The sequence below is a fragment of the Phascolarctos cinereus genome, unplaced genomic scaffold (assembly GCF_003287225.1).
Source record: "Phascolarctos cinereus isolate Bilbo 61053 unplaced genomic scaffold, phaCin_HiC Scaffold_9;HRSCAF=440, whole genome shotgun sequence".
NCBI lineage: Eukaryota > Metazoa > Chordata > Mammalia > Diprotodontia > Phascolarctidae > Phascolarctos > Phascolarctos cinereus.
Genome location: NW_027556402.1, coordinates 246,195,271 through 246,221,792, shown reverse-complemented (window position 1 = coordinate 246,221,792; position 26,522 = coordinate 246,195,271). Strand labels below are relative to the sequence as shown.

Sequence of the window (26,522 nt, the reverse complement as noted above, 5' to 3'; positions counted from 1 at the left end):
GGGAAATCTCAAAGTTTGGCTGGCAGTCAACGTTATGAAAATGAGCAAGTTTCCTATAATTGTGAGAATATATATGATTAAAAAGATGAGAAAGAAATTTTTTCTTAGCTCTGGATTTTGTGTAAGGCCAAGCAGAATAAATTCAGTTACATTGTTTTTTTTTCTTCACTTTGCTCAGTCCTCTGCCAATTTCCTAATTTTTCCATAGTCTTATTAGTTATTTTCATTTCTCTTCATTTCTTCCTGTAATGAGATATTGCCTATACCTCACATAAAAAAAAATACAGTTATTTAAATTCCAATTTGAGTCAGTCATGAATCTTCTGCCTGAAACTGCTTATTCTGTTAGGGATGAAATTTGTACAGTGGGAATGAAGAGATACAACATCCTCAGTGCTAAGGAATGTGGTTCATCTCTCCTTCATCTTACAGGTAATTGGTAACAGTAAATTCCTTTCACATAACTAGTTTGTGTGTAACCCAAGAAAGGGAAAAAGTAATGAACATGTTTATTTATTATTAGACTCCAATACATTAATATAACTTCTATTCATGGTTTTAAATTGTATACCTATATTGCACCTACATATTTCACAGTATAGATGAAATTGTAGATAAGGTTAATGGATAAGTGTCTTTTAAGTAAAATGGGAAGGGAGGCCTGAAGTTTGACTGAGATAAGTAAGAAGGTACGAAAATGAAGTGAGCAAAACTTTCATGCCTTACTTTTCCTTATACAAAACTGGGCAAATCACTTAGTCTTTAATTACCTAGGTATCATTTTAAATCCAAAAGCTGAAAAACACTGGATTAAAAATATGGGTAGTAGGAGCTTCCTTGTTAGAAAATTCCTGAATCCAATGAAATCATACTTCTGGTTAAAAAGAAAAAAAAAGTTCAGTATGTTTGAGTAATAATAACAATAACTCATACTTTAAAGTTTACAAAATGTCCCACAAACAATGCCTAATTGAAATCTCAAATAATTCTACAAGGTAAATACTATAGACACAATTCCATTTTATATATGAGGAAGCTGAGACCCAGAGAGCTTAAGTGATTTACTCTTGCTCATCCAACTGGGAAGTGCAAGAGGCAGAATTCAAACACAAGAATCCTGGTTCCTAGTTGAATTTTAGTCACTACGCCCTTCTGAATAGTGAAAGAGGCAAGGTCTTGTCAAGAAAGGTTACTCAATGAGAAGGAAAAAATGCTGGCCCTGAGACACAATGGCTTTAAAAAAGAAAGACTGAGGGGTGGCAATTATGATGATAGAGACATCATAAGGAATTGCTCCCCAAAAGATGGTTAACCCTTGATTACACATTATAGTTATTTAACTAGCTACTCACAGAGTACTAATGATCATTTTAGCATAAAATCCTAGATTTGGAGCCAAAGGGCCTTTGGAAGTCATCTAGGCCAGCCCTAGTGTTGTAGAGATGACCAAATTACAGTGACCAGAGACACTGGCCTCACCCATGATGACACAAGTAACTAGCCCTATGTTGCGAGTCATACTCAGGTTGTCTGATGGTAAGTTCATTGGGGTAATGGAAAAATGGAAACTTTCAAAGCTATATCTATGAATTTCATGATTCCACAGGACTGGACTGAAATATGAAATAAATCAGGGACAGTTATATCCTCCAAACTTATCTTTTCATTAGAAATTTTGCACTCTTTTCAACTTTCCTGCTAATGTTTGGGTCTCCCCATCCATTTAGTCAACTAAACTCTCAACCTTGTTTTCAACTTCAAGCTCTCACTCCAAATTACCTCACATAGTTAGTCACTTGTCATATCTTATCTTCTACCTTCACAACAGCTTCCAGATATTTTTCTTTCTTTAAACCCTCATAGTCATTACTCTGCTACTGGGCCTCCTCACCTCTTCCCAGGTATATTTCAATAGCCTTCTGCTTCATTTCCCTGATTGAAATCTCACTATACTCCCCTATACACACCACTCTGCTGCCCAATTGATCTTCCCAAATGCTGGTCTAATCAAATAAAATAGCCCCCCTCCCTACTTCCCATTCACCTACACACAGATTCATACCCAAGAAACTCTCATGCTTCCTATTAAGATTTTTTTCCCATTTAACATTTAATCTTTTCACAATCTTGGTCCTCCCTTTCTACTCTTCTTATCTCTTCTATTCACTTATATTATATTACTTGCCCTTTTTCAAACATACCATCACACCATTCCATCTCTTAACTCTGGGCCTTTACTATAGTGTATTTTTTTCCCACTTCCATTCCATTTCTTAGTTTTCCTAATTATCTCATAGGGAGCTTGGACTCCAAATTCTGTAAAAGACCTTCACATCCTCCCCAGCAACAAGTTTTTATGTCTCTTTCTCTTTCTTTCTTCCTTTCTTTCTTTCTTTCTTTCTTTCTTTCTTTCTTTCTCTCTCTCTCTCTTTCTTTCTTTCTTTCTTTTTCTTTTTTCTCTTTCTTTAATTTCCTTTTCTTTCAGTCTACACAAGCACATGTGCACACATATTTTTATATTTTAAAAATATAAATGTATAGAAAAATATAATGTATAGAAATACACACATTATGTGTGTGTGTTTGTGTGTGTGTGTGCATGTAACTTGTTGCAGGGGAAGATGGAAAGGCCATACATGCATATATATGTACATATATATATATATAATTTCAAATATATAATTAAATTTATATACACACACACATATATGCACACATTCATACTTACACATACACACACACACACACACACATACACACACTAATATACTGCTAACATCCAACGTATTTAGTGTTACTCATGTGGTTGGTTTGTTTTGTTTGTTTGTTTGTTTCATCTTCTGGTGGAAAAGAAAGAAATTGGTTGAGACCTTAGAAGAAAAGTCCATGGTAATAATCCTCCTCTAGGGAATGTTGTAGCACTTTTCCTAAGTTTTATGCCTGCCTGCCTCTTTCTTTATTACATCCCCTCCTCTATCACACTTCTTTTTCCCTATCTTTCTCCCCCCTTCCTTCCTTCTTTCTTTTGTTCCTTTCTTCTTCTCTCCTTACAGCCTCCCATCTTTCCTCCATTCCCTTTTTACGTTCATGTAGTTTCTTATATGATAGTTTAACTTTCCTCTCTTCCAATTCCACACATTTAGTTAATCATTCTACAATCCTCTATGCTGGTGTCATTTGTGCTCTAGTCCAGTTGATATCTATGTCTTGTCAAACCCCAGTCATGGATTATGGCCACCACCTAATTTCTCATGTCCAATACATGTATTATTTAAAAGGCTTAGAAGAAGTGAGAGGATCCCCTACGTATATGTCATTTAATGTATCTGAGTTCTCACTGTTGAAAGGCATTTTTGGCATACTTTCCTCATTGAATTCTATTCCCCATAAAAATATTCTGATGTGTTTCCCCTACTCTTAAAGATATTAAGAAATAAAATTTAGATAGTAACTTACTGGTTGTAATGCATTTTACATATGTTACCTCACTTGATTCTCATAAATCTCCCCAATTAAAAAAATGAAGAAACTGAAGTAAAAAAAAATATTCAAGATCACATAGCTAGTACATATCTTATGGATCAAAATCTGGTTTTCCAAATTCTTAAGCTTGTACTTTATCCACTGTACCAGGTAGCCATCCTAAACCTGGATTAGAAGTCAAATTCCCACCTATTTTACTTCCTATTATTTTGACGTTGGTAAAATAACTTGATGCCCAGGAACTTCAGTTCTGCACCAGGAAGATGTCTTTCCTTTCTTGCTCTTCTGACAAGCCTACCTTTTGCATGGCTGGATACAATTGGCACTGATCAAGATAAAGAGTGAGAATTGAAGTGGCTGCTATGGAAACTCAAATATCTGATGTAAAACTCTACCTTGTGCTTTGCAGAAGGATTTGAATTATCATGCACCACTTTAAGATGGGAAAAAAGAAAGAAAAATAACTCAAGAATTTCAGAAATTATTTAGACACTGTTCAATGGAATTTGTAGTAAATCATAGTTTAGCTTCATAAGGAACCTCTTTTCAGAAAGACAAGTAATTGAAACGACGTTCATCTTGAGATGAAGATGGAGCATCAGTTACATCCAATAATTACCTTTTGGATAACAATAGCTTTAAATACATTTCATTACTGCAATGGTGTCCCATTGAGGATGTGTCTCCAGTGACTAGTGAGTTAACCAGCATAACAGTGAGTTTACTTTTTCATTATATGAGGTGGGGGAAGAACATCAGCTGAGTTAGATAAAGTTGAAAGTGGTAAGGGAAAAATTAGTTCTTTTTTCTACTAGCTAGTTAGTGGTTATATCACCAAAGCAGATAGTTGGAAAAAACTGTAGTACCACCCATGAAATAATAGTGAAATCAATGAATCCCTATTGGTTTTGGAGAATACAATCCTGAAGATGTCTTACTAGCAGAGGAGATCCTTGCTGCCCCAGCAGAATCTGATCCCCACTGGAGAAGTTTATTTGCAACCAAGGAACCACATATGCTGAAGTCCATAGGGATTATTCTGAAGTTCCCTTTTGTTAATGTGTTCACAAAACCCAGAAAACAATCTCTAAAGATTTCTCACCTTTGCAGTAATAAAATGAAAATATACCTGGATTTGGAGTCAGAGAACCCAGGTATAAAATCCAGCTTTATTTTTTTTATACCCGGTGTATTTTTTCTTTGATCATCTCATCATTGTGGGCCCAACTGTTCTTATTTGTAAAAGGAAAGCAAAACCTTATAATGGATGGATGATCTCTAAAGTCTCTTATGGTTCTAAATCCTATGAAGTTCCATCACTTTTAGCTGAACAAGAATTTAGAATGCTAGGTTACAAGAAGCTTAGCACTATCTTTTGGCAGAGTAAATTTGTTGACTAATTTGAAAGATGTAGAAAGATCTTGTAACTCCTATACACCACCTACAACCACACATCAAAATGGTTATAATTCTTCCAAGTAAATGTTATTATTGTTTTACATAATAATAGAAATACTTGATAGTGGTGTCATACAAACATTACCAGAAAAAATTTAAAAAACCAAAACTTTAGAATCATCTCTGTGGACTTCAGTATTTGTGAATCCTCATTTTTAAATAGACTTACTAGTGATGGTCAGATTCTGCTGGGGCAGCAAAGATCTCCTTTGCCAGTGGAACATCTCCAACATAACATTGTCCAAAACCAGTAGGGAGTGGCTGATTTTAACATACTAGTTGGTACTGTATCAGCATCTTCATTAATATCTATAATAATAATAACAATAAAAATAAAGTTGTACCTACAACCTTACAGGCACTGTGCAAAAAGCTTTACAAATATCTTCTAATTTGATTCTCACAACTCTGGGGAGTGAAGTGGTTACTACAAGTTATTATCATCATTTTACAGGTAAAGAAACCAGGATAAATAGAGGTTAAGTTAATTCCCCAAGATCATACATCTAGGAAGTGTTTGAGGACCCATTTGAACTCAAGTCTTCTGGACTCTAATCTTGGCTGTCCATTGTCATTCTTAAAATACTCCAATTAAATGTTAATATGTGGAATTAATTAAAAATAATGAAAATGAATATCTCAATATGTTGAGTCCCTGAAATCTGTGTGACTTTTGGCAAATCAGTTCTCTTCTCTGAATCTCCAGGATATCAGGTATAACTTTGGGGGCAAAACACTTACAGAAATTACATAAAGAATCACTTTGAATTAATTGAAAACTCATAGCATAAATGACCTATAAGATATGGAATTGTAAGAGCATAGAGATTTTAGCTCAGTTTCTACATAAATTATGCTTGAATTATAACTTCAGTTTTCATCACTACGGACATCTTGGAGCATTGCCATAAGCAAATGATGTAATTGGAATTCAAACCCTGCCGAAAGTTTCATGATTTTAAACTCTTCTATTGGGCCAAAGCCTAGCTTATAAACATAAATTTGTTCCTGGTGATGATATTCAGGGATAAAATAATGGAGTATTATGACTGCAGAAGATTTAAAATTTCATGTGACTCAAAGGAAATTGAAAAGATTTAATATAGAGAGTGACTGAGGAAATTATTAAAAAATATTGTTCCTAAATTTAGCCTAATAAAAAATATAATCAAAGAAATGTTTGACTGAAAAAAGAATAGGTGGGCCAATAAAGTTTCAAGAGCTGTAATACTGACCTGCTGTACTCTGAATGTTGTAACACCTAGAGGAAAACTGTTATCTGTTGGGGTACTGCCTTTCGGGAATGTTTCTGATTGGCCATGGACAAGCACCTCACACATATTTATTTTGTTTGGACTCCATCCAAAGCAAGATGGGACAGAATGTACATTGAATGATATCCTGATTTAAAAATGAATTCAAAGATTCAGCTTCATCTGATTTCAAAAGATATATTTAGTATGGATAAATGCAGCAATAAGAATTGTGAGCAATTTCTGTGCACCTTGCACTGGTACATAGCAGGGACAGTTTTGCCTTCCATAACCTTATATTCTAACTGGTGCAGCTGACACATCCACAGATAAATAACTCATCTCGATCATACAATTACACAAATATTTATCAAGTATCTGCTGTGTACAAAGGAACAGAGTCAGTATGGTGTAGATAAAGACAAAAATGAGAAACTATGCCTACTTTCAAGAAAGTTACATTCTATTCAAGGATATTATACCTCGAAAGATGATTTTGAAGAAATAGAGATAGAAAAAGGGATACATATAGCTATAAACACAGATATAGATTTAGATAAATGATGAAGTAATTACATGAATAAAATAATTATTAATTTATACCAGTCCTACTCAAGAGGAACGTAGAAAGATTATAGAGAATGAATTATGAGAGTTAAGTAAATTGCTCCAGAAAAGTTATGTAATAAATAGAGAAATGATTCAAGTAAAGATCCTTTGGATAAAAATAAAAACATTTTTCTTCTATACTGTTATCTTTTCAGGAGAGAGCAAGGTTTATATTTATTGTGGAGCAAGCAGTTTAGTTCTTTTTTTAAACCATAGTTTATTCAATTTAAATTTATTTTTAAAAGCTAACTGCTGGTCCAGGCTGGGTTTCAGCCATTCTATGCTTATTTAGAGAGTACAATACGTTTTAGGCATTTCTAAAGACAAAAGAGTATGCAAAGCTTCTTAAAATCCACTTATCGATGTAAATATAAGGATGATCATCTGGTCGCTTGACATCTAATGCAGAATGGGGTAGAATAAAGGCCACTGGTAGGAAAAATGTTAATCAGAACTTATTGCATTGGAAGAGGAAGGGCAGGTACAAAAATATCCGTGTTTGGGGCCAACTCTAACAGTCTTACAGAAATAACATTGTTAAATTTTCAATGAAAATAATTGCACATCAGAAATTAGCAATCAACTCATGTCTTAATTTATGTTTTTCTTCATTGTTTAGATTTAAGAAAGTGTTAATAATGATTACATTTAAATGTGTTTGCATACTTTTTTTTTCTTCTTGAATGCTCAATTACATATAGCTATTTTACCTTTGTAATGTTTTCTAATTATTGTTGAGTTCAGCAGGAGTGAGCTAGAAGGCTTAGAGAATGAAGTTATTTCCAGACTGAAGACCTGTGCCTAGAGAATCATCATCATCATCATCATCATCATCATCATCATCATCATCATCATCATCATCATTGTCATCATCATCCCTTTCCTGGCCCTTCCTTATCCTGCCTCCCCATTAGAGATTACCTTCCAATTCCTATCCATATCTTCTATATATCATATTATTTACTTATTATCTTACCCATTAGAATGTGTGCTTTTTGAGGATTAGAACTGTATTTTTGTCTCCCTTTGTATCCTCAGCTATTAGTTCTGTAGATCCACAGGATTCTTCTTGAAAGCTTACTAGTACTGTTTTTAAAGTCTGCCTATTGATATCCAGTGTAAGACACATAGGGCCCAAAGTTACCTTAGTTTCAAGGTAAACTAATGCTTACCTTACCAGTATGTTTCTTTCCTTTAAAGCTATGCAAAAGCTTTAAGAGAAGAAAATGTTTCCTCCCAAATGGACCCAACCCAAAGAAATCTAGAAGCTCTTGCAGTTTTTCAGAGTGTTGTACCGAGAAATCAGCGAGTGAAACCCAGACATAATTTAAGATGTGGACTTATTAGCGTGCGGCTGCCAGGGGTATGCACATCCAAATCAAGCAGCCCCCACCAGGGGTCGAGCTAGGGTTTATATAGAAAAAAGCATGGGAAATAAATGCAAGGAACACTGATGAGGTAATCCAAAGATGCGGGTGTCTTTGGGGGCTATGGATGGGAAAGTACAGGGAGTATACAGGACAGGGAGGGGGATGGATCTTTGAAGTCTGGCAAGAGGAAGAGTTCTTGGGCTGGTCAAGGACACCCCTCTCCCTCTGTCTTGACATGAGAATGCTCTGCAACAAAGGAAAGCTTTCTCACAACACAGGAACTTGCTGAGGAATTGGGAGGCTTCCAGAGACATGATCTGAGGGCTGGGGCCTGAGCAGCCCAGCTCTGTGTAGCTGTACCAGGGAGAGAGATAAGGGTCATGCTGATGTCCATGCATGAATAACTGCTAGGCACAGTGTCCTTGGGCTGGGGAATGGTTGTTAGAGACAGTGTTTCTGAGACTAGGGAGAAATTGGGGCACAAGTACAAGCACAAGCACCCCAGCACCCCATTATTACAGATCAGTGATCACACAAACCAGACCAGGTGTCCTGGTCTCTGGTATAAATATAATTATCTAAAGCAATTATATGGCAAGCTTTCTTATCCATTTGCGTTGGAGGTACGGGCTATGCTGAGCTATGCAAGAGCACACTTCACTATTGTTTAGATTTAGGAGGAAAGAGGTCTGGGGCAAGATTAAGCACCAACTTTTGCTTTCCATGGCTTAAAAGGCCCTACTACCTAAAATGGCAAAATAATATTCTGCATTACAAGAGCACTTCTTTGACTTCCTGGATCCTAATTACTCTTTTCATTGTTTCAAGTTTAGTAATGTTCCAAGAGACTCTTTTCATTCCAAATTGGTTTTCTCTTTCAGTAAAGGTTTTACCAATGAAAAAATTATCTGCCAATGCAGGGAAAGAGATGAGTCTTAAATGTACCTCCAAATGCATGAAACTCCACAGCCTTTAGTTATATCAATACATTAAACGCAATGAAACAAAACAAGTCCTGAGGTAATACCATCTTCCCCACTCAAAGTTTGAAATTCTCAGAAAAAAAGATTCCTTTGTAGTACTGGCCATAGTCATTGATTCACCAGCACAAATAGAAAAAAAAAAGATTCCTGGAACATAATAAGGGCTTAACGATTACTTACTCACTGTGATAGAATCACAAATCAATCATTGATTGATTTGATCCACATACAATGGATGCAAAAATTGAAACTTGGGGATGGAGGAAAATTGGAAAGAGACAGGATTGGAACACAAATCAAGTTCCTTATCACAATCCCATGCAACCTCTAAGATAAGCGTAAAGAGGTGATTCAGTGTATTGTGGGGTGGGGAACAGTGGAAACAATTACATTTTTTATTATTAGAAGGGATGTCAAGTGGGAGAGAAATCAGAGGGGTTAAATTTCTTCTATTTATTTCCCCAGGATACTGCCCTCGGAAGGATTGGTGGTATTCACAATTAGATAAATTCAGGTGTTTTATTTTTTTAATAACTTATTTATTTTAGTCTTCAATATTCACTTCTATAAGCTTTTGAGTTTTAAATTTCTTCCCCTTTCTCTTCTATCCCCTCCCCAAGATGATGTGTAATCTGATATAGGCTTTACTTATACATTCATATTAAGCATATTTTCACATTAGTCATGATGTATAGAAGAATTAGAACTAATGGGAGAAACCATGAGAAAGAAGAAATAAAACAAAACAGAAGAAAAGGAGAGAAAATAGCATGCTTCCATCTGTATTCAGACTCCACGGTTCTTTTTTTTTTTTTTTTGGATGTGGATTGCATTTTCCATTAACAGTCTTTTGGAGTTGTCTTAGATCCTTGCATTGTTAAGAAGAGTTAAGGCTATCAAAGTCAGTCATCACACAATGTGGTTGTTACTGTGTATGTATTTCCGTTTCTGCTCACTTCACTCAGAATTACTTCACGTACATCTTTCTAGGTTTTTCTGATGTCTTTCAGTTCATCAGACTGAAAGTAGTCCATTACACTTATATACCAAAATTTGTTCATCCATTCCCCAATTGATGGGCATCCCCTCAATTTCCAATTCTTTGCCACCACAAAGAGAGCTACTATAAATATTTTTGTACATGTTGGTCGTTTTCCCATTTTTATGATCTCTTTGGGATATAGCCCTAGAAGTGCTACAATATATAAATGTAATGCCTGAGTCTAAACCCAGAGAGAATGTGAGGAAATGCACTTCTCTCTCTCTCTTCTCTGAAGAATCATAACGGGAGGTTAATAAATAGAACATTGGCCTTAAATCAACAAAATACTACTTTGAATGCTTATGTATCACACAATGACTGTGTGTAGGACCCTGTAAGTGTCAGCTATACACTATATTTACCTAAATTGCCCTGTGTGTAAAAGGAGGATAATAATAGCATTTGCCTCAGGGCTGTTGTGAGGGGAAATGGAGGTGATATGTGTAAAGTGTTCTGAGAAACTGTATCTAAAGCATTTTCCAAAGCTTAATGGTCTATAACAATGGTAACTACCATCAGTATTATTAGATGGAAGACTATGGATATGGAATACTCTACATGTCTTCAGACTTATTTTTTTTTAATATGTCGATTATAACCTCTCTAGGAGAATTATAGAGAAAGAAATTATCCTAGGAAAAGCCAGGGTAGAAATGTATGAAAGGACTGTGGTGTTTCCTGGTAAAAGTAGTGTGTACACTGATGAAAATATTTTTTTCTGTCCAAATATTTGCATCCTTCAGTGGCATTGAATGATCTTAACTATTAAGCTGAATTTTCTTGAATACTCAAAGGCATTCATCTAATCCAGAATTTCCTCATGGCATTTTTAACCTCTGTATTCCTAAGGGTGTAGATCAAAGGGTTGAACATAGGAGTAATCATAGTAGCACATATAGATACAGCTTTATCTATAGGAAAAGTGGTTACTGGCCTTACATACAAGAATATACAAGGAGCAAAAAACAAGACCACCACTGTGAAGTGAGAGCTGCAGGTAGAAAGGGCCTTTTGCCTTCCTTCTGAACTACCACCCTTCAGGGATGAGAGGATAACAACATAGGAGACAGTTAGTATGAGAAAGATTGACAGGCACATTACTCCACTATTAGCAATGACAAAAAGACCAAGAATGTGGGTGTCCATGCAGGCCAGTTTCAGGAGGGGGAACAAATCACACATGAAGTGATCAATAACATTAGGGCCACAGAAAGGAAGATGGGCCATGAAGAGGAGTTGTATGGTGGCATGTATGGAGCCCCCCATCCAGGCTGCTGCCACCAGCAGGTAGCACATACGAGAATTCATGGTGGTCATGTAGTACAGCGGTTTGCAGATGGCCACATAGCGATCATAAGCCATGACTACAAGAAGGATGATTCCAACACCACCAAAAAAATGATCTGCAAAGAGTTGAGTCAGACAGCCTTCCAGGGAGATAGTTGACTTCTCATAGAGTAAATCCACAACCATCTTAGGAGCAATGACTGAAGAGTAGATAGCATCAACGATGGATAAGAAGGTTAGAAAAAAGTACATGGGTGATGTCAAAGTTTTGCTGGCAGTCAAGGTTATGACAATGAGTAGGTTTCCTATAATCGTGATAATGTATATGATTATAAAAATGACAAAGAATATTTTTTGAAGCTCTGGACTTTGTGTAAGGCCTAGCAGAATGAATTCAGTTACATTGTTTTTATTCTCCATTTTGGTCAATCCTCTGCCAACTTCCTGATTATCCCATAGTCTTATTCGTTCTTTCCTTTTGTCTTCGTTTCTTCCTCTAATGACATGTTGCCTGTATTTCACCAAAAATTCCAGTTATTTTAATCCCAAATTGAGTCAATCATGAATCTTCTGTGTGAAATTACTTATTCCACTAGGGATGAATTCTGTGCAGTGGGAATAAAAAGATACAACATCCTCAATTCTAAGAAATGTGATTCGTCTCCCTTTAATCTTAGAAGTTATTGGGGGTAGTGAATTCCTTTCATGTAACTAGTGTGTAACACAAGGAAGGGAGAAATGGGTAAATATCATATTTGTCAATGATTAAAATCCATTAGATTAATATAACTCTTAGCTATGGTGTTAAATCATATATTTATGTTACAACTATATATTTCATATTTTCGATGAAATTGTTGATAACTTTAATAGATAAATGTATTTTAAGTCAAATGGGTCTAAAGCTTGACTGAGATAAGGGAGCAGATAGAATAATAATCTTGGAGTCAAGGAAACTTCTTTGATTCCCTACTTCTGGCTATGTGACTCTGGGCAAAGCATTTACCCTATAATTACCTGGGTATCACTTTAAGTCCACAAGCTGCAAAGCATATGGTTAACTATATTGGTAGTAGGAACATCCTTGTTAAGATATTCCTGAAACCAATGAAATCATATATCTGGTTAAGAAGAAAGAAAAAATTCAGTGAGCATATGTAATAATAACAACAACTGATACTTTAAAGTTTACAAAACATCTTACCAACAAAGCTTAATTTAAACCTCAAAATAATTCCACTTGTAATTCTATATATATCATGTCCATTTTACAAAGGAGGAGGCTGTGACCCAAAGATGTTAAATGGTTTACTCTTGCTCACCCAGTAAATAAGTGACAAAGGCAGAATTCAAACACAAGAATCCTGGCTCCAAGCTCAATTTTAGTCATTATGCCCTGCTGAACAGTGTAGAATAGGAGGTCTTCTCAAGAAAAGGTTACTCAGTGAGAAGGAAAAAATGCTGGACCTGAGGCATGATATCATTTTTAAGAATAAGTCAGGTTTTCCTGTCTCTTAAGCCAGTAATTTATCCACTATACCACCTATCAGTCATAAACCTCTAACACTAACATAACAGAGGTTGAGAATCCATAGGTAGAGGGGTATTGTTCTCTGTGAGTAAAAGATGCAAGTCTTCCTAGACATGAGAATCTGGATTCTGACCAGATCAGTCATCTGAATCCACTGTCTCCAAGTAACAAAGGAAGGATCTTTTAATTAGGGATCTTTTTGTTCATTTTCATAATCCTTAGGTTACATCTTATGGGACCCTTAAATTAATATACACCTTATAACTCAACATACATCATACATAGCTCTCTGTGACATTTGCCATTGATGATTCCCCAGCATCCTGGATCTCCTCTCCCTCTTGGGTCTTTGGTGGTATTATTCTCTTGATCCTGCTTCTAGTTGTTTGGGAATTCCTGAGGCTCCTTTGTTGAAACATAATTAATGTCCTACCCCCTAACTATTGGAGTCACTTAAGAGTCTCTTGTTTATACATTTTACTTTTTTTCCTTTATACTTATTCTCAGTAATAATATTAGATTCCAAAGGTTCAATCATCATCTCAATGTATGTTATTCCTGAAAAACACACACATAAGCTATATATACATATATGTACACACATGTGTGTATATGTGTATGTCTATGTATAAATATATATATATGAATATATATATATGTATATATGTATAAATCTATATATATGAATATATATATATATGTGTATAAATCTATTGAAATGGATAGATAGATAAACGTAAACATATATGCAAAAGATGTGTGTGTTTCCAGCCTTGGTCTGTCTCTTAAGTTTGAATTCCACAACTTGATATTTAGAGCTAGATGTCATCTCAGAACCAATTGAGATTTATACAAAAGGAACTCATCTGTTCCTTCTCATTACTTCTTGGTTGCATCTCCTTCCATTTTATCTCCCAGGTTCACAGATTCAAGTAATTGTTCAGTCAATACCAGATAATTGATTAATTGTTCAATCTTACCTGTTCTAATCCTACATTGTATCTTGTATGGAACCTTTCTCTCTCTACTCAATAGTCACTAAACTAGTTTCCTCTTAGACTTTTATAATCTTTCACCTCCTTTATTGACATACCCTCCTAATTGATAAAATGGCAGTCGATGGCTAACTGGGTCATTTGCTGGCCTGGAGTCAGGAAGATTTATCTTCCTGAGTTCAAATCTGGCCTCAGACACTTACTAGCTGTGTGATCTACAGGAAGTCACTTCACACTGTTTGCCTCAGTTTCCTCATCTTTAAAATGAGCTGGAGAAGGAAATGTTAAACCACTCCATCATCTTTGCCTAGAAAACCTCAAAATGGGTTACAAAGGTTTGACATGACTGGAATGACTGAACAAAAACAACCACTTTAATTGGTCTACATCCAATTTCTCCCCTCTACAATGTATTCACCTTCATTTAGCTGGCAAATTGGTATTCCTGCACTACAGATAACAGTGACACTCCATCAATACCCTTGCTCCCGAACCCCTAGTGAACTCCAGAACCTCAAACACCTCTTGCTACTTGTATTTATGGAAGTATCTCTGGACCCCTGGTTTTCTTGCTTATTCCTTGAATCATTTCCCTCAGGAATAAATAGTGTAAGAAGAGACTTATGACCCAATTTGTCTGCTCCATTCATTCTATAATCCAGCTTCATTCCTGCAGTGGGGGAAGTTATTTTTTTTTAAGGTAAGGACTATTACACGTGGATTCTTATATACTCAATGTCTATCAAAGTTCCCGACACATAAGAAATGTTAATGAATGAATGACAGAATATTTCAGAGGCAATGTAGCAATGCTGCAGTTTGAGTAAGAAAGGCCAAAATTCCTATCCTAACTCAAATGCTCAGTAGTTATGTGACATCCGGTAAGGCCTTTAATTTCTTTGTTTCAAGCAATGCTCTAGGACTTGTCCAAGTTTTGAAAACTTGTATTATGAGTCTTCTGAAGGGATTTCCAAAATCAGAATAACTATTCTTATGAAATTGCTTAAAGCTCAAAATTCATATTCATTATATTTATTTTTCATATGATATATGGTCAGTTCTAATTGTACCTCTCACTAATAGTAGGAACTTAGGCAAGTCACTTTATATTTCTTAGCAAAATGTATATAAATGACTAAATATAAGTGCTGCAAAATTATCTAAAGTAATTTTTAAAAGTTGTAAAGGTGGACATTGAGGTGAATCATGATAAGCAGCATGAAGGAGATTGTAACTTATCCCCTGCTTTGAAGAAAACTATGGAATCCCAAAGGAAGAGGTGAAGAAGGGAGGGAGGGAGGGAGAGCACCAGCAGACCCACAGAATCCAAGGGTTTCAGAGGAGGAAAGACCTCAGCATCCCAGCAGTCAAACCTATATCCTTAAGGAATGCTCACTATTACATACCTGACAAAGGAATATCTAGCCTCTTCATGTAGAAATGTGAGAACTACTTTTCTTCCATCTCCTCCTCCTCCCTCTCCTTGTCTACCACTATCTCCACCACTACCACCATTGCTATTACTATGAAGATGACAATGACTACCATGACTATGATAAGTATTACTACCCTACCACAACCATTACCCCCATAAACACTCACTCAACACTATTATGGTTCCCCTTCTATGATTATATTACAGTTTATGAAAGTTGTTTTTAAATCATAGTGTCTAGGACTGTACCCAACACTACAGATGAGGTCTGAGAAGGTCAGAATATAGCACAACTATCATTTCCCTGCTCGTAGAAGCCACGTTTCTCTTGAGGCATCCCAAGATTTCATTGACTTTTTATTCTTATGCCTATGTCATATGATTCCCATTTTTGAGCTTTCAGTTCATTAAAATCTCTAGATTTTTTAAAAAGGAAACTATGTCTCAAACTATGCCTCTTCCTTGAAAAACTTTTAAAGTTGATTTTCATTTAAAATCCCCCTAAGGCAAGACTTTACATTCATCCCAATTGAATTTGATATTCTTAAATTCAGCCTGATGCTCTAGGCTAACTGGATAATTTTGAATCCCAACTCTGTAATCCACTCATTATCCTAACTATTCCTATAAGCTGTTTAATCTTTAAAAAATGATAAACTTACCTTGTATACTTTATCTGAATTATGATGACACTCCTAAATAGCATAGGTCCAAACAGTGATCCCTGGAGAACTTCACTGTCAACATTGGACAATGAACAACATGTCTTGATTACCACCACCCAACCACTTATGGATCCATATCATGTATCTTCTCCACAAGAATAATATGATATAATTTCTCAAAAACTTTGCTGAAATCTCAGAGAACTACGTAAATTATATCTTTAAACTTCCCCTTATGCTTTAAAAAATAAAAGAAAATAAAAAAAATAATTCCTACATGTTTCATTAAGTTGAACTACAGAATGTCTGACTTGGTTTCCATCTCTGGTAGTTTCTGAACTAACTGTATAGGTAATGTGGTAGATTAAAAATCATGCTGGCTTTGGAAGAAAATGTCTTATTGTATGTTTTTAATTTAAAAATTATAAATCTATGCATGTGAGGAAAACCTCTTAGCAACTTTAGGCTTCAGTATGCTCATCTGGAATATATGGGGACGCACAAGATGTCTTCTAAATACATTTCCATCACAAAATTGATGATCCTATATGAAATATAATTTGAAAAGAAATGGCATTTTCAATAAGGCATTAACAGATCCCTGACCCATGTTTTTTTCCAATGCAACCCCTTAGCAATTTCTTCATATTGGGTGATGTTCCTTTGTTAGATATTATTTTATTTTTTATTGCGAAGGATGTCTTATAACATACATGTAACAAACATAAAGAAAAATCCATAGAAGAAAAGATTGCATCACTGTATTTAGGGAACCAGTGACTCACATGATGATCTTGAGCCTTAGTTGTCAAACTCTCTGTACCCAAAGGTCAACATTGAGTTCTCCTAAGCTATATACTCAGCTAAAAATTGTTCTCCTTCCAGATACAGAAGTGTGTTTTCTTTTCCTATTTCATGCAGCAGTTACTCTCTAGGGCTCACTGTTCCTCTCTCTGGATAAGATTGACCATTATGTTTTACACTGAAATAGAATTAGGAATCCCACTTATTTTACTTCCTGTTATTTTGACTTTTGACATGACACTTGTTGTGCAATAACTTCACTTCCTTACCATGGAGGAGGTACAATTGAAAGGTGTCTTTCCCTTCTAGATCATTTGACAACCTTACCTTTTGCTGGGAAGGATAAAACTGGCACTACTTCTGATGAAGAGCAAGAATTAAAGAGTCTGCTACAGAGAAACTCAAATACATGATGTAAAACCCCATCTCATGCAGTGCAAGAAGGATTACAATTGTCATACAGCACTTGAAATAGGGAAGAAAAAAATTAAGAAAAAAAAATACTCTCAAGAGTGTCAGAAATGATTTAGCTACTATTCAATGGAGTTTGTAATAAGTCCTAGTTTAGCTTCACAAGGAAAATCTTTCCAGAAAGACAAGTAGCTAAAATAATGTTCATCTTTTGATGAAGGTGGAATGTCTGGGGCATCCAATAATTGCATTCTGGGCAGCAGTAGCACCAAATACTGTTTGGTTATTGCAATAGTGTCCCATTGAGAATATGTCTCCAGTGACTGATGAGTTAATTAGCATAACAATGAGTTCACTTTTTTTTAAAATGTGTGAGTCAGGTAAAGTTGGTAGTGGTAAGAGAAAAATCAGCTCATAATTTCCACTAGCTAATTGGTGGTTTATGAAAAAAGCAGAAAGTTGAATGAAATGTAGTGGCATCCAAGAAATAATAGTGAAATTAATCAATCCCTACTGGTTCTGGAGAATAAAATGCTAAAGATGTTCCAAAAGGAGAAAGGACCTTGCTGCCCCAGCAGAACCTGAGCTCCACTGGAGAAGTGTATTTTCCACCAAGTAATCCCAAACACCAGTAGATTCTAAACGGATGACTATGAAGTTCCTTTTTGTTAATGTGTTCATAACACCCAGAAAACAATCCCTAAACATGTCTCACTTGTGAAGTAATTTAATGAAAATATTTCTGGATTTGGAGTCAGAGAATACAGGAACAAAAACTAATATTGCTGTTTATACCCTGTGTAACTTTTCTTTGGTCAACTCATTTCTGTGGGCCCAAATATTCTCATTTATAAAATGAGAGAAAAAGCTCATAATGAATGGATGATCTCTAAAGTCCCTTATAGTTCTAAATCCTATGAATATCCATTGCTTTTATCTGAAGAAGAAATTAGAATGCTAGATTACAAGAAACTTAGTATTATTTCTTTCATTTCGATCAGTCTTATATAAAGACAGAGTAGATTTGTTGACTAATTTGAAAGGTGTAAAAAAGATCTTGTAACACCTATACACCTCCTATAACCACATATTAAAATGACTGTAATTCCTCCAAGGAAATGTTATTATTATTGCAAAAAATAACAATAATACTTGATAATGATGTTATAAAACATTACAATAAAAACCTTTAGAATCATCTCTATGGACTTCAGTATTTGTGGATACTTGGTTTCAAATAGACTTGCTAGTGGGGATCAGATTCTGCTGGGGCAGCAAAGATCTCCTCTGCCGGTGGAACACCTCCAACATAACATTGTCCAAAACCAGTAGGGCCTGGTTGATTTCACTATAGTAGTTGGTGCTGTATCAGCATCATCATTAATATCTATAATAACTATAAAAAGTTGCATATGCAACCTTCCAGGCACTGTACAAAAAGCTTTATAAATATCCAATTTGATTCTCAAGACTCTGGAGAATGGACTGGTTACTACTAGTTATTACCCTCATTTTACAGGTAAAGCAATCAGAATAAGCAGAGGTTAAGTTAATTCCCCAAGGTCATACAGCTAGGAAATGTCTGAGGACCTATTTTAACTCAAGTCTTCTAGACTCTGGTCTTGGTGCTCTATCTATATTTTTAAAATACTTCAACTAAATATTAATATGTAGAATTAATTAAAAAGTTTTAAAATGAATCTCTCAATATATTGGGTCTCTGCAATCTATGTGACTTTTAGCAAATCGATTCACTTCTCTGAGTCTCCAGGGCATTAGGTATAACTTTGGGGGCAAAACACTTACAGAAATTACACAAAGAATTTTGGTTAGAAAATCACTTTGACTTAATTGAAAATTCATAGGGTGAATTACCTATAAGATATGGAATTGTAAGAGCATAGGGATTTTAGCTTATTTTCTTTGTAAACTTTGCTTAAATTGAAACTTCAGTTTTCATCAGTATGGACATCTTGGAGCACTGCCATAAGCAAATGATGTAATTGGAATTCAATATCCTGTGGAAATTTCAGTGCTTTTAATTACTTCTGGTGGGCCAAAGCCCAGCTTATAAACACAAATTTGTTCTTGATGATGATAACCAGCAATAAAATTGTGGATCCTCATGATTGAAGATTTAAAATTTCATGTGCCTCAAAGGAAATTGAAAAATTTAATACAGAGTGTTAGTAACTAGTAAGAAATTACCAAAAAAAATATGTTGTGCCTAAAATTAGCCTTAGAAAAATATATGGTCCAAGAAATGTTTGACTAAAAAAAGGAGAAATAAGACAATAAAGTGTCAAGACCTCTAATACTGGCATGCTGTCCTCTGAATATTGAAACACTTAGAGGAAAATTGATATCTGGGTGGGGACTGCCTTTCTGGAATGATTCTCATTGGCCATGGACAGGCATCTCACACATAGTTTTTTTCATTTCAACATGACCCAAAGCAGGATGTGACAGCATGTACATTGAAAGACATCCTGATTTAAAAATGAATTCAATGATTCAGCTTCATCCGATTTCAAAAGATAAATTTAGTATGTATAAGCGCAGCAATAAGAATTGAGAGCAACATTTATGCACGAGGCACCGGTACATAGCAGGGACAGTTTTACCTTCCATAAACTTATATTCTAACTGGTACAAGTGATGCATCCACAGATAAATAACTCTTCTCATTCACAGAATTCAACAACACTTGTCAAGTGTCTGCTGTGTGCAAGGGAACAAGGTCAGCATGGTGTAAATAAAGAAAAAATGAGAAATTATTCCTACTTTCAAGGAGCTTAAATTCTACTCAAGGATACTATTCCTCAAAAGATGATAGATAAGAAATAAAAATAGAATGAGACAGATACATATATATATAGATATATATATATATATATATATATATAGAGATAGAGAGAGAGAGAGAGAGAGAGAGAGAGAGAGAGAGAGAGAGAGATAAACATAGGTGTAGATACAGAAGTAGATTTAAATAGATGATGAAGATATATATTAAATGAATAAAATGATTATTAATTTATACCAAGCCTATCCAGAGGAAGAACATGGAAAGAGTATGGAGGATGAGTTATGAGAGTTAAGTAAATTCCTCCAGAAAATTTAGGCAATAATCTGAATGAAATCTGAATGAAAATAAAAACTTCTTCACTCTCTACTCTGTTATCTTTTCAGGAGAAAGCAAGACTTATATTTCTTATGGAGCAAGCACTTTCAGTATTTTTTTTAACATTTTATTCAATTTGAATTTGTTTTTAAAAGCTACTACCAGGTTCAGGCTGTTTCAGCCATCTTATGGCTTTTTAGAGAAAACAATGTGCTTTAGGCATTTCTAAAGTCAAGAGACTATGAAAAGTTTCTTTAAATCCTCTTAGCAATCTAAATATGGGATGAACATCTAGTAGCTTGATATCTATTAAGGGGTAGGATGGAATGAAGATAGCTGGTAGGAAAAATGTTCATCAGAACGTATTGTGATGGAAGAGGCAGTGCAGATACAAAAATGGCTGTTTGGGGCCAACTGTAACAGTCTCCCAGAGATAGGATTTCTAAATTTTCAATGAAAAAAATTTATGTCTCACAAATCAGCAATCAGATCATGTCTTAATTTATGGATTTGTTTATTGTTTAGATTTAAGTAAGTATTAATAATGATTAAATTTAAATGTGTTTGTAGGTATATTTTTTTCTTCCTGAAAGTTCTATTACACACATGCTATCTTACCTCTGCAATGTTTTATAACTATTATTGAGCTCACAGCAGTGAGCTATAAGAGTTAGGGATTGAAGTCATTATCAGACTGGAGACTTGAGACTAGAGGTTAAGTATGATCATTATCATTTTCATAATCATCATCATCATCATCCCTTTCCTGGACTTTGCTTATCCTCCCTTCCCATTAGAGATTACCTTCCAATTCCTATCTATATCTCCAATATACCAAATGATTTTCATATTATCTGACCCAAGGGAATGTGTGTTTTTTGAGGATTAGAATTGTCTTTTTACCTTCCTTTGTATCCTCAGTTATTAGCTCTGTTGATCCATAGGGTTCTTCCTGAAAGCTTACTAATACTATTTTTAAAGGCTGCCTATTGACATCCAGTGTAAGACACATCAGGACCAAAGTTGCCTTAGTCTCAATGTAAACCAAAGCAGTTCAGTATGATTCTTTCCTCTAAAGCTAAGCAAAAGGTTTACAAACAGGGGTTGTTTCCACCTGAATAGACCAAACCTCACAGAAATCTAGAACCCCTAGCAGTTTTTTTAGAGCACATCTTTGATTCCATAAATTCTAAGTGTTCTTTTCATTGTTTCAAGTTTAGGATAGTGCCAAGAGAATTTTTTTTTCATTCAAAATGGGTTTTCTCTTTCAGTAAAGGTTTTATTGAAGCAAATCCTATCTGTTCATGCAGGGAAAGAAATAAGTCTTAACTGTACCTCCAAATGCATGACACTCCACAGCCTTTAGCTATATCAATTCATTAAATCCAATGAAACCAAACAAGTGCTGAGGTAAAAAAACCAACTTTCCCACTCAAAGTGTGACATACTGAGAAAAGTTTCCCTTTGCAGCAATTGGAGATAGCAATTGACTCACCAATACCAATTGAAAAAGACTCCTGGGATATAATAAGTACTGAATGATTGCTTATTGACTGTGATAGAATCTGTGCTCATTGATTGATTTCATCCACATACAATGGATACAAAATATTAAGACTCAGAAATTGGAAAGAGATAGGATTTGAACCTAAGTCCTACTGACTGACTGTCCTTTCCTTATCACAATCCTGTGCAACTGCTAAGGTGAGACTTAACAGATGACTCAATGTGTTGTGGGGCAGGGAGCAGTGGAAAAAATACCTTTTTAATTATTAGAAAGGATGTTAAGCAGAAGAGAAATAAGAGGCATTAAATTTCTATTTTTCCCCCCTAGGAGACTACCCTGGGAGTGATGGGTTAAATTTACCATTAGGCAAATATAGCTTTTATGTCAGGGAAACACAAGAGCAACAAATTCTCACCATGAAAGCTTTTTAACAAGGAAACGGAATGACACAAGGGTGACCTTAGTGTTTGAAGTAGAAGTCTTCGAATCATGTGTGGAGCCTGCTAAAGTAGGGAGACAAATCACACCGTAATGTGGTAAGCATTTTTTAGGGTCCAAGTACATTTCAGGGACTACAATTTTGTCTAGGAATGCAAAGGTTAAATTTAGACTTTCTGTGACAAAGATCTGAAAATACTGGCATGCTGACCAGTCTGTCAGTTATAAAGCATGAATTAAGTACTTCATTTGTTCCAGGCACTCTTCTCTAAATACAAATAGAAGAAAAGATAGTCCCTCCCACTGAGGACCTTACATTACATTGCATTCTAATAGGGGAAGGTAACCCATAAAAGGAAGCTGAGAAGTGGAGGGGAGGTACCCAAGCAGGAGAGTATGATAGACAAAGTCCTGTGGAGATGAGATAGCAGAGCAGCCTGGAGAAGGATAAAGATCAGTATTGACAGAGACTCCAGGCTGTGAGGCACCAACTTCTGAAAAGACTGCATGCTGATCCATGTGTCAGGGGGAAGTGGATTATGACATAAGGTGTGGTATGGCCACTTAAGAGGAGTTCCACAGGGACATGGTTGAGAAGTGAAAGAACTTGTTAATATGATAGCTTCCTACTTTGCCTAGTTTTTGCTAAATAGGTGATGGTGCATTCTACGCAGATATAAAAATTGGTATTGGCACAATTAAATTTTGTCCCAGGCCACATTTGCCTTAACCTAGTTAATTTTTCTTGTGGTAAATTAATAGTACTAGTTTAGTTGTAGTTTAGGAATAGCAGTATCCCTAACCCTCTGACTCTGCCTCCTACTCTAACCATAAGTCTAAATTATTAGCACTACTTAGTAATGATAGTGGTAGTAGTAGCAGCAGCAGCAGCAGCAGTAGTAGTAATAGTAGTAGTAATAGTAGCAGTAGCAGTAGAACCAGCAGCAGCAGCAGCAGTAGTAATATACAGAGCAGGATGAAGAGGGTGGCTAGCATTTGTATAGTATTTTAAGATTTTTAAAGAAATATTTCACTTTATCTTCAGAGTTAACTCGGGCAGTGTCATTGTTCAATCATTTCATTTGGCTCCAACTCTTCAGGACCCCATCAAGAGTGGTTTGTTTGTTTTTTCTAGCTGATTGGTTGTTTGGCAAAATTCTGTACTAGTTCACCATTTCCTTCTCTAGCTCATTTTATAGATGAGAAACTCATGCAAACGGGATTAAATAATTTCCCAGGGTCACACAATAAGTGGGTATCTTCCTGATTCTAAACCCAGTGATGCATCTATTGTAGTAGAAAATATTACTGTCCCCATTTTGCAGATAAAACAAAGTCATGAAGTAGTTAAGCAAATTGTCCAAGATCACACACATAGTAAGTATCCCAGGCAGGACTGAAATTCAGGTCATCTCATGGATCCAAACAAGAAATTTGGCAACTGAGAAACCAAAAATGAGGGTCAGAGGAAGGGTCCATCCTTGTTACTACTGTCCGAAACAGAATGTATGTATTTAAAATTAGAAAAGCATATGGAAAAGAACTGAGACAAAGCAAGGTGAACCAATTTTACCCAATGGTATAAATATATCTTTTTTACCCAATGTAATTATCTTTTGAGACTTTCCAGTGAGATCAGATAATAGATCAAACCTATCAATTTGGGAAATATGGGGGGGAAAGGAAATGTCAATTTTAGAGGGCCTACTTAAAGGCAGACACTATAATGTAACATGTGTAGGACTGCAAACTGGTCCATCCATTCTGGAAAAAAAGATTGGAGTGAAACTCAATAAAAGTTGCCCAATAATAAAGCATAATGTAGATACCCTTTGGCTCGAATCATCTAGAATTAGATATATGCAAAAAAAAACCCAATTATAGGTATTAAATTCAAATAAACAAAAATATTCACAAGTGCACTTTAATAACAGCAATTAAATTATAAAAAGTATATTAAATTGATTGTAAAATGACTACAGAATCATGTTACCTGAATATAATATGCAATAGAATAATACTATGCCCTAAGAAATATGAAATACGAAGAACATAGAAAAATAATATGAATGCTTAAGAAAGATAAAAATGAAAAAAGTATTTATAATCATTTTGACAATATATACAGAAAGCTGATATTTTTTAAGTGAAAAAAGAAACTGAGCAATATGTAATTGCAATGCCTGAGCCTAATACCAGAGAGAACCTCAGGAAATGCATTCCTCTCCTTTCTTTGCAGAGATATAACTGGATGTAGGAGAGTGGTAGAAGAGATAGAACATTGCTTGTAAATAAGCAAGATATCAGTTTTTTTTTTTTAAATCAGAAAATGACTACCTGTGGACTATCTGTGGGAGTCAGCTACATACCGTGCCAGCCTAATTTCCTTTTAGGCAATTGGGATTAAGTGACTTGCTGAGGGTCACACAGCTACTAAGTGTCAAGTGTTTAATCTGAGGCCGGATTTGAACTCAGGTCCTCCTGACTTCAGGGCCAGTTATCTATCCACTGTGCCACCTAACTGCCCCTCCAGTCTAATTTCCTTGAGTGTAAAAGGAAGATAATAATGTCACTTATCTCTGAGGCAAGTTGTAAGGGAATATGGAGGTGCAATTTGTTAAGTGCTCTTAGAAACTATATAGAAAGCACTTTGCAATGGGCTATAACAATATTAACTATCATCATGATTAATAGATGGAAGAATATGGATATGGAATATTGCACATACCTTCATGTTCAGTTAATATTTGGGTTTGTTATATCTCTAAAGTGTCAGTTTTAACCCCTCTCAAATAATTATAGAAAAGGGAAACATGGTCGAGGTACATTCAGTGTAGAAATTTATGAAAGTATTGTGATGTTTGCTAGTAAAAGGAGCATGTGAACTGATTAAAATATTATTCCATCAGAACATGTTTATTCTGCTTCATTTAAATGATTTTCAATTAGTAGGCTGAATGATGAAAGGCATTCATCTGATCCAGAGTTTCCTCATGGCATTTTTAACCTCTGTGTTTCTAAGAGTATAGATCAATGGGTTTAACATAGGAGTAACCAATGTAACACATACAGCCACAGCTTTATCTACAGGAAAAATTGCTACTGGCCTCACGTACAAGAATATACAGGGAACAAAAAACATGACCACCACTGTGAAGTGAGAGCTGCAGGTGGAAAGGGCCTTTCTCCTCCCTCTGAACTGCCACCCTTCAGGAAAGAGAGGATAACAACATAGGAGACAATTAGTATCAGAAAGATTGACAGGCACATTACTCCACTGTTAGCAATGACTAAAAGGCCAAGAACTTGGGTGTCCATGCAGGCCAGTTTCAGCAGGGGGAACAAATCACACAGGAAGTGATCCATAACATTAGGGCCACAGAAGGGAAGATGGACCATGAAGAGGAGTTGTATGGTGGCATGTATGGAGCCCCCCATCCACGCTGCTGCCACCAGAAGGTAGCACACATGAGGATTCATGATGGTCATGTAGTGCAGGGGTTTGCAGATGGCCACATAGCGATCATAAGCCATGACTACAAGGAGGATTATTTCAACACCACCAAAAAAATGATCTGCAAAGAGCTGTGTCAGACAGCCTGCTAGGGAAATGATCGTCTTTTCATACAATAAATCCACAACCATCTTAGGAGCAACGACTGAAGAGTAAGCAGCATCCACGATGGATAAGGAGGTTAGAAAAACATACATAGGTGATGTCAAAGTTTTGCTGGCAGTCACGGTTATGACAATGAGTATGTTTCCTGTAACTGTGACAATATATATGATTAAAACAAGACAAAGAATGTTTTTCGAAGCTCTGGACTTTGTGTGAGGCCCAGCAGAATGAACTCAGTTACATTGTTTTTATTCTCCATTTTGTTCAATCCTCTGTCAAATTGGTGATTTCCCCAAGTCCTATTCCTTTTCTCTTCATTTCTTCTTCTAGTGAAACATTGCCTATACCTCACCTAAAAATCCAGTTATTTTAATTCCAAGTAGAATCAATCATGAATCTTCTGCATGAAACTGCTTATTCTGTTATGGATGAATGTTGTAAATTCGGAATGAAGGGATACAATATTCTCAGGGCTGAGGAATGTGATTCATCTCCCTTTCATATTAAAGGC

The 26,522-nt window shown here is 35.6% G+C and overlaps 1 protein-coding gene and 1 pseudogene across 1 annotated transcript; both read right to left on the bottom strand.

The window, feature by feature from the left end:
* Positions 1–10,996: 10,996 nt before the first annotated feature.
* On the bottom strand, positions 10,997–11,905 carry LOC110199488 (olfactory receptor 4C6-like). Its single transcript, XM_020974378.1, has one exon. The coding sequence runs from the start codon at positions 11,903–11,905 to the stop codon at positions 10,997–10,999; it is 909 nt and encodes a 302-aa protein (XP_020830037.1).
* A 13,458-nt stretch (positions 11,906–25,363) lies between these two features.
* Positions 25,364–26,270, bottom strand: LOC110199502 (olfactory receptor 4C6-like; annotated as a pseudogene).
* Positions 26,271–26,522: the final 252 nt, after the last annotated feature.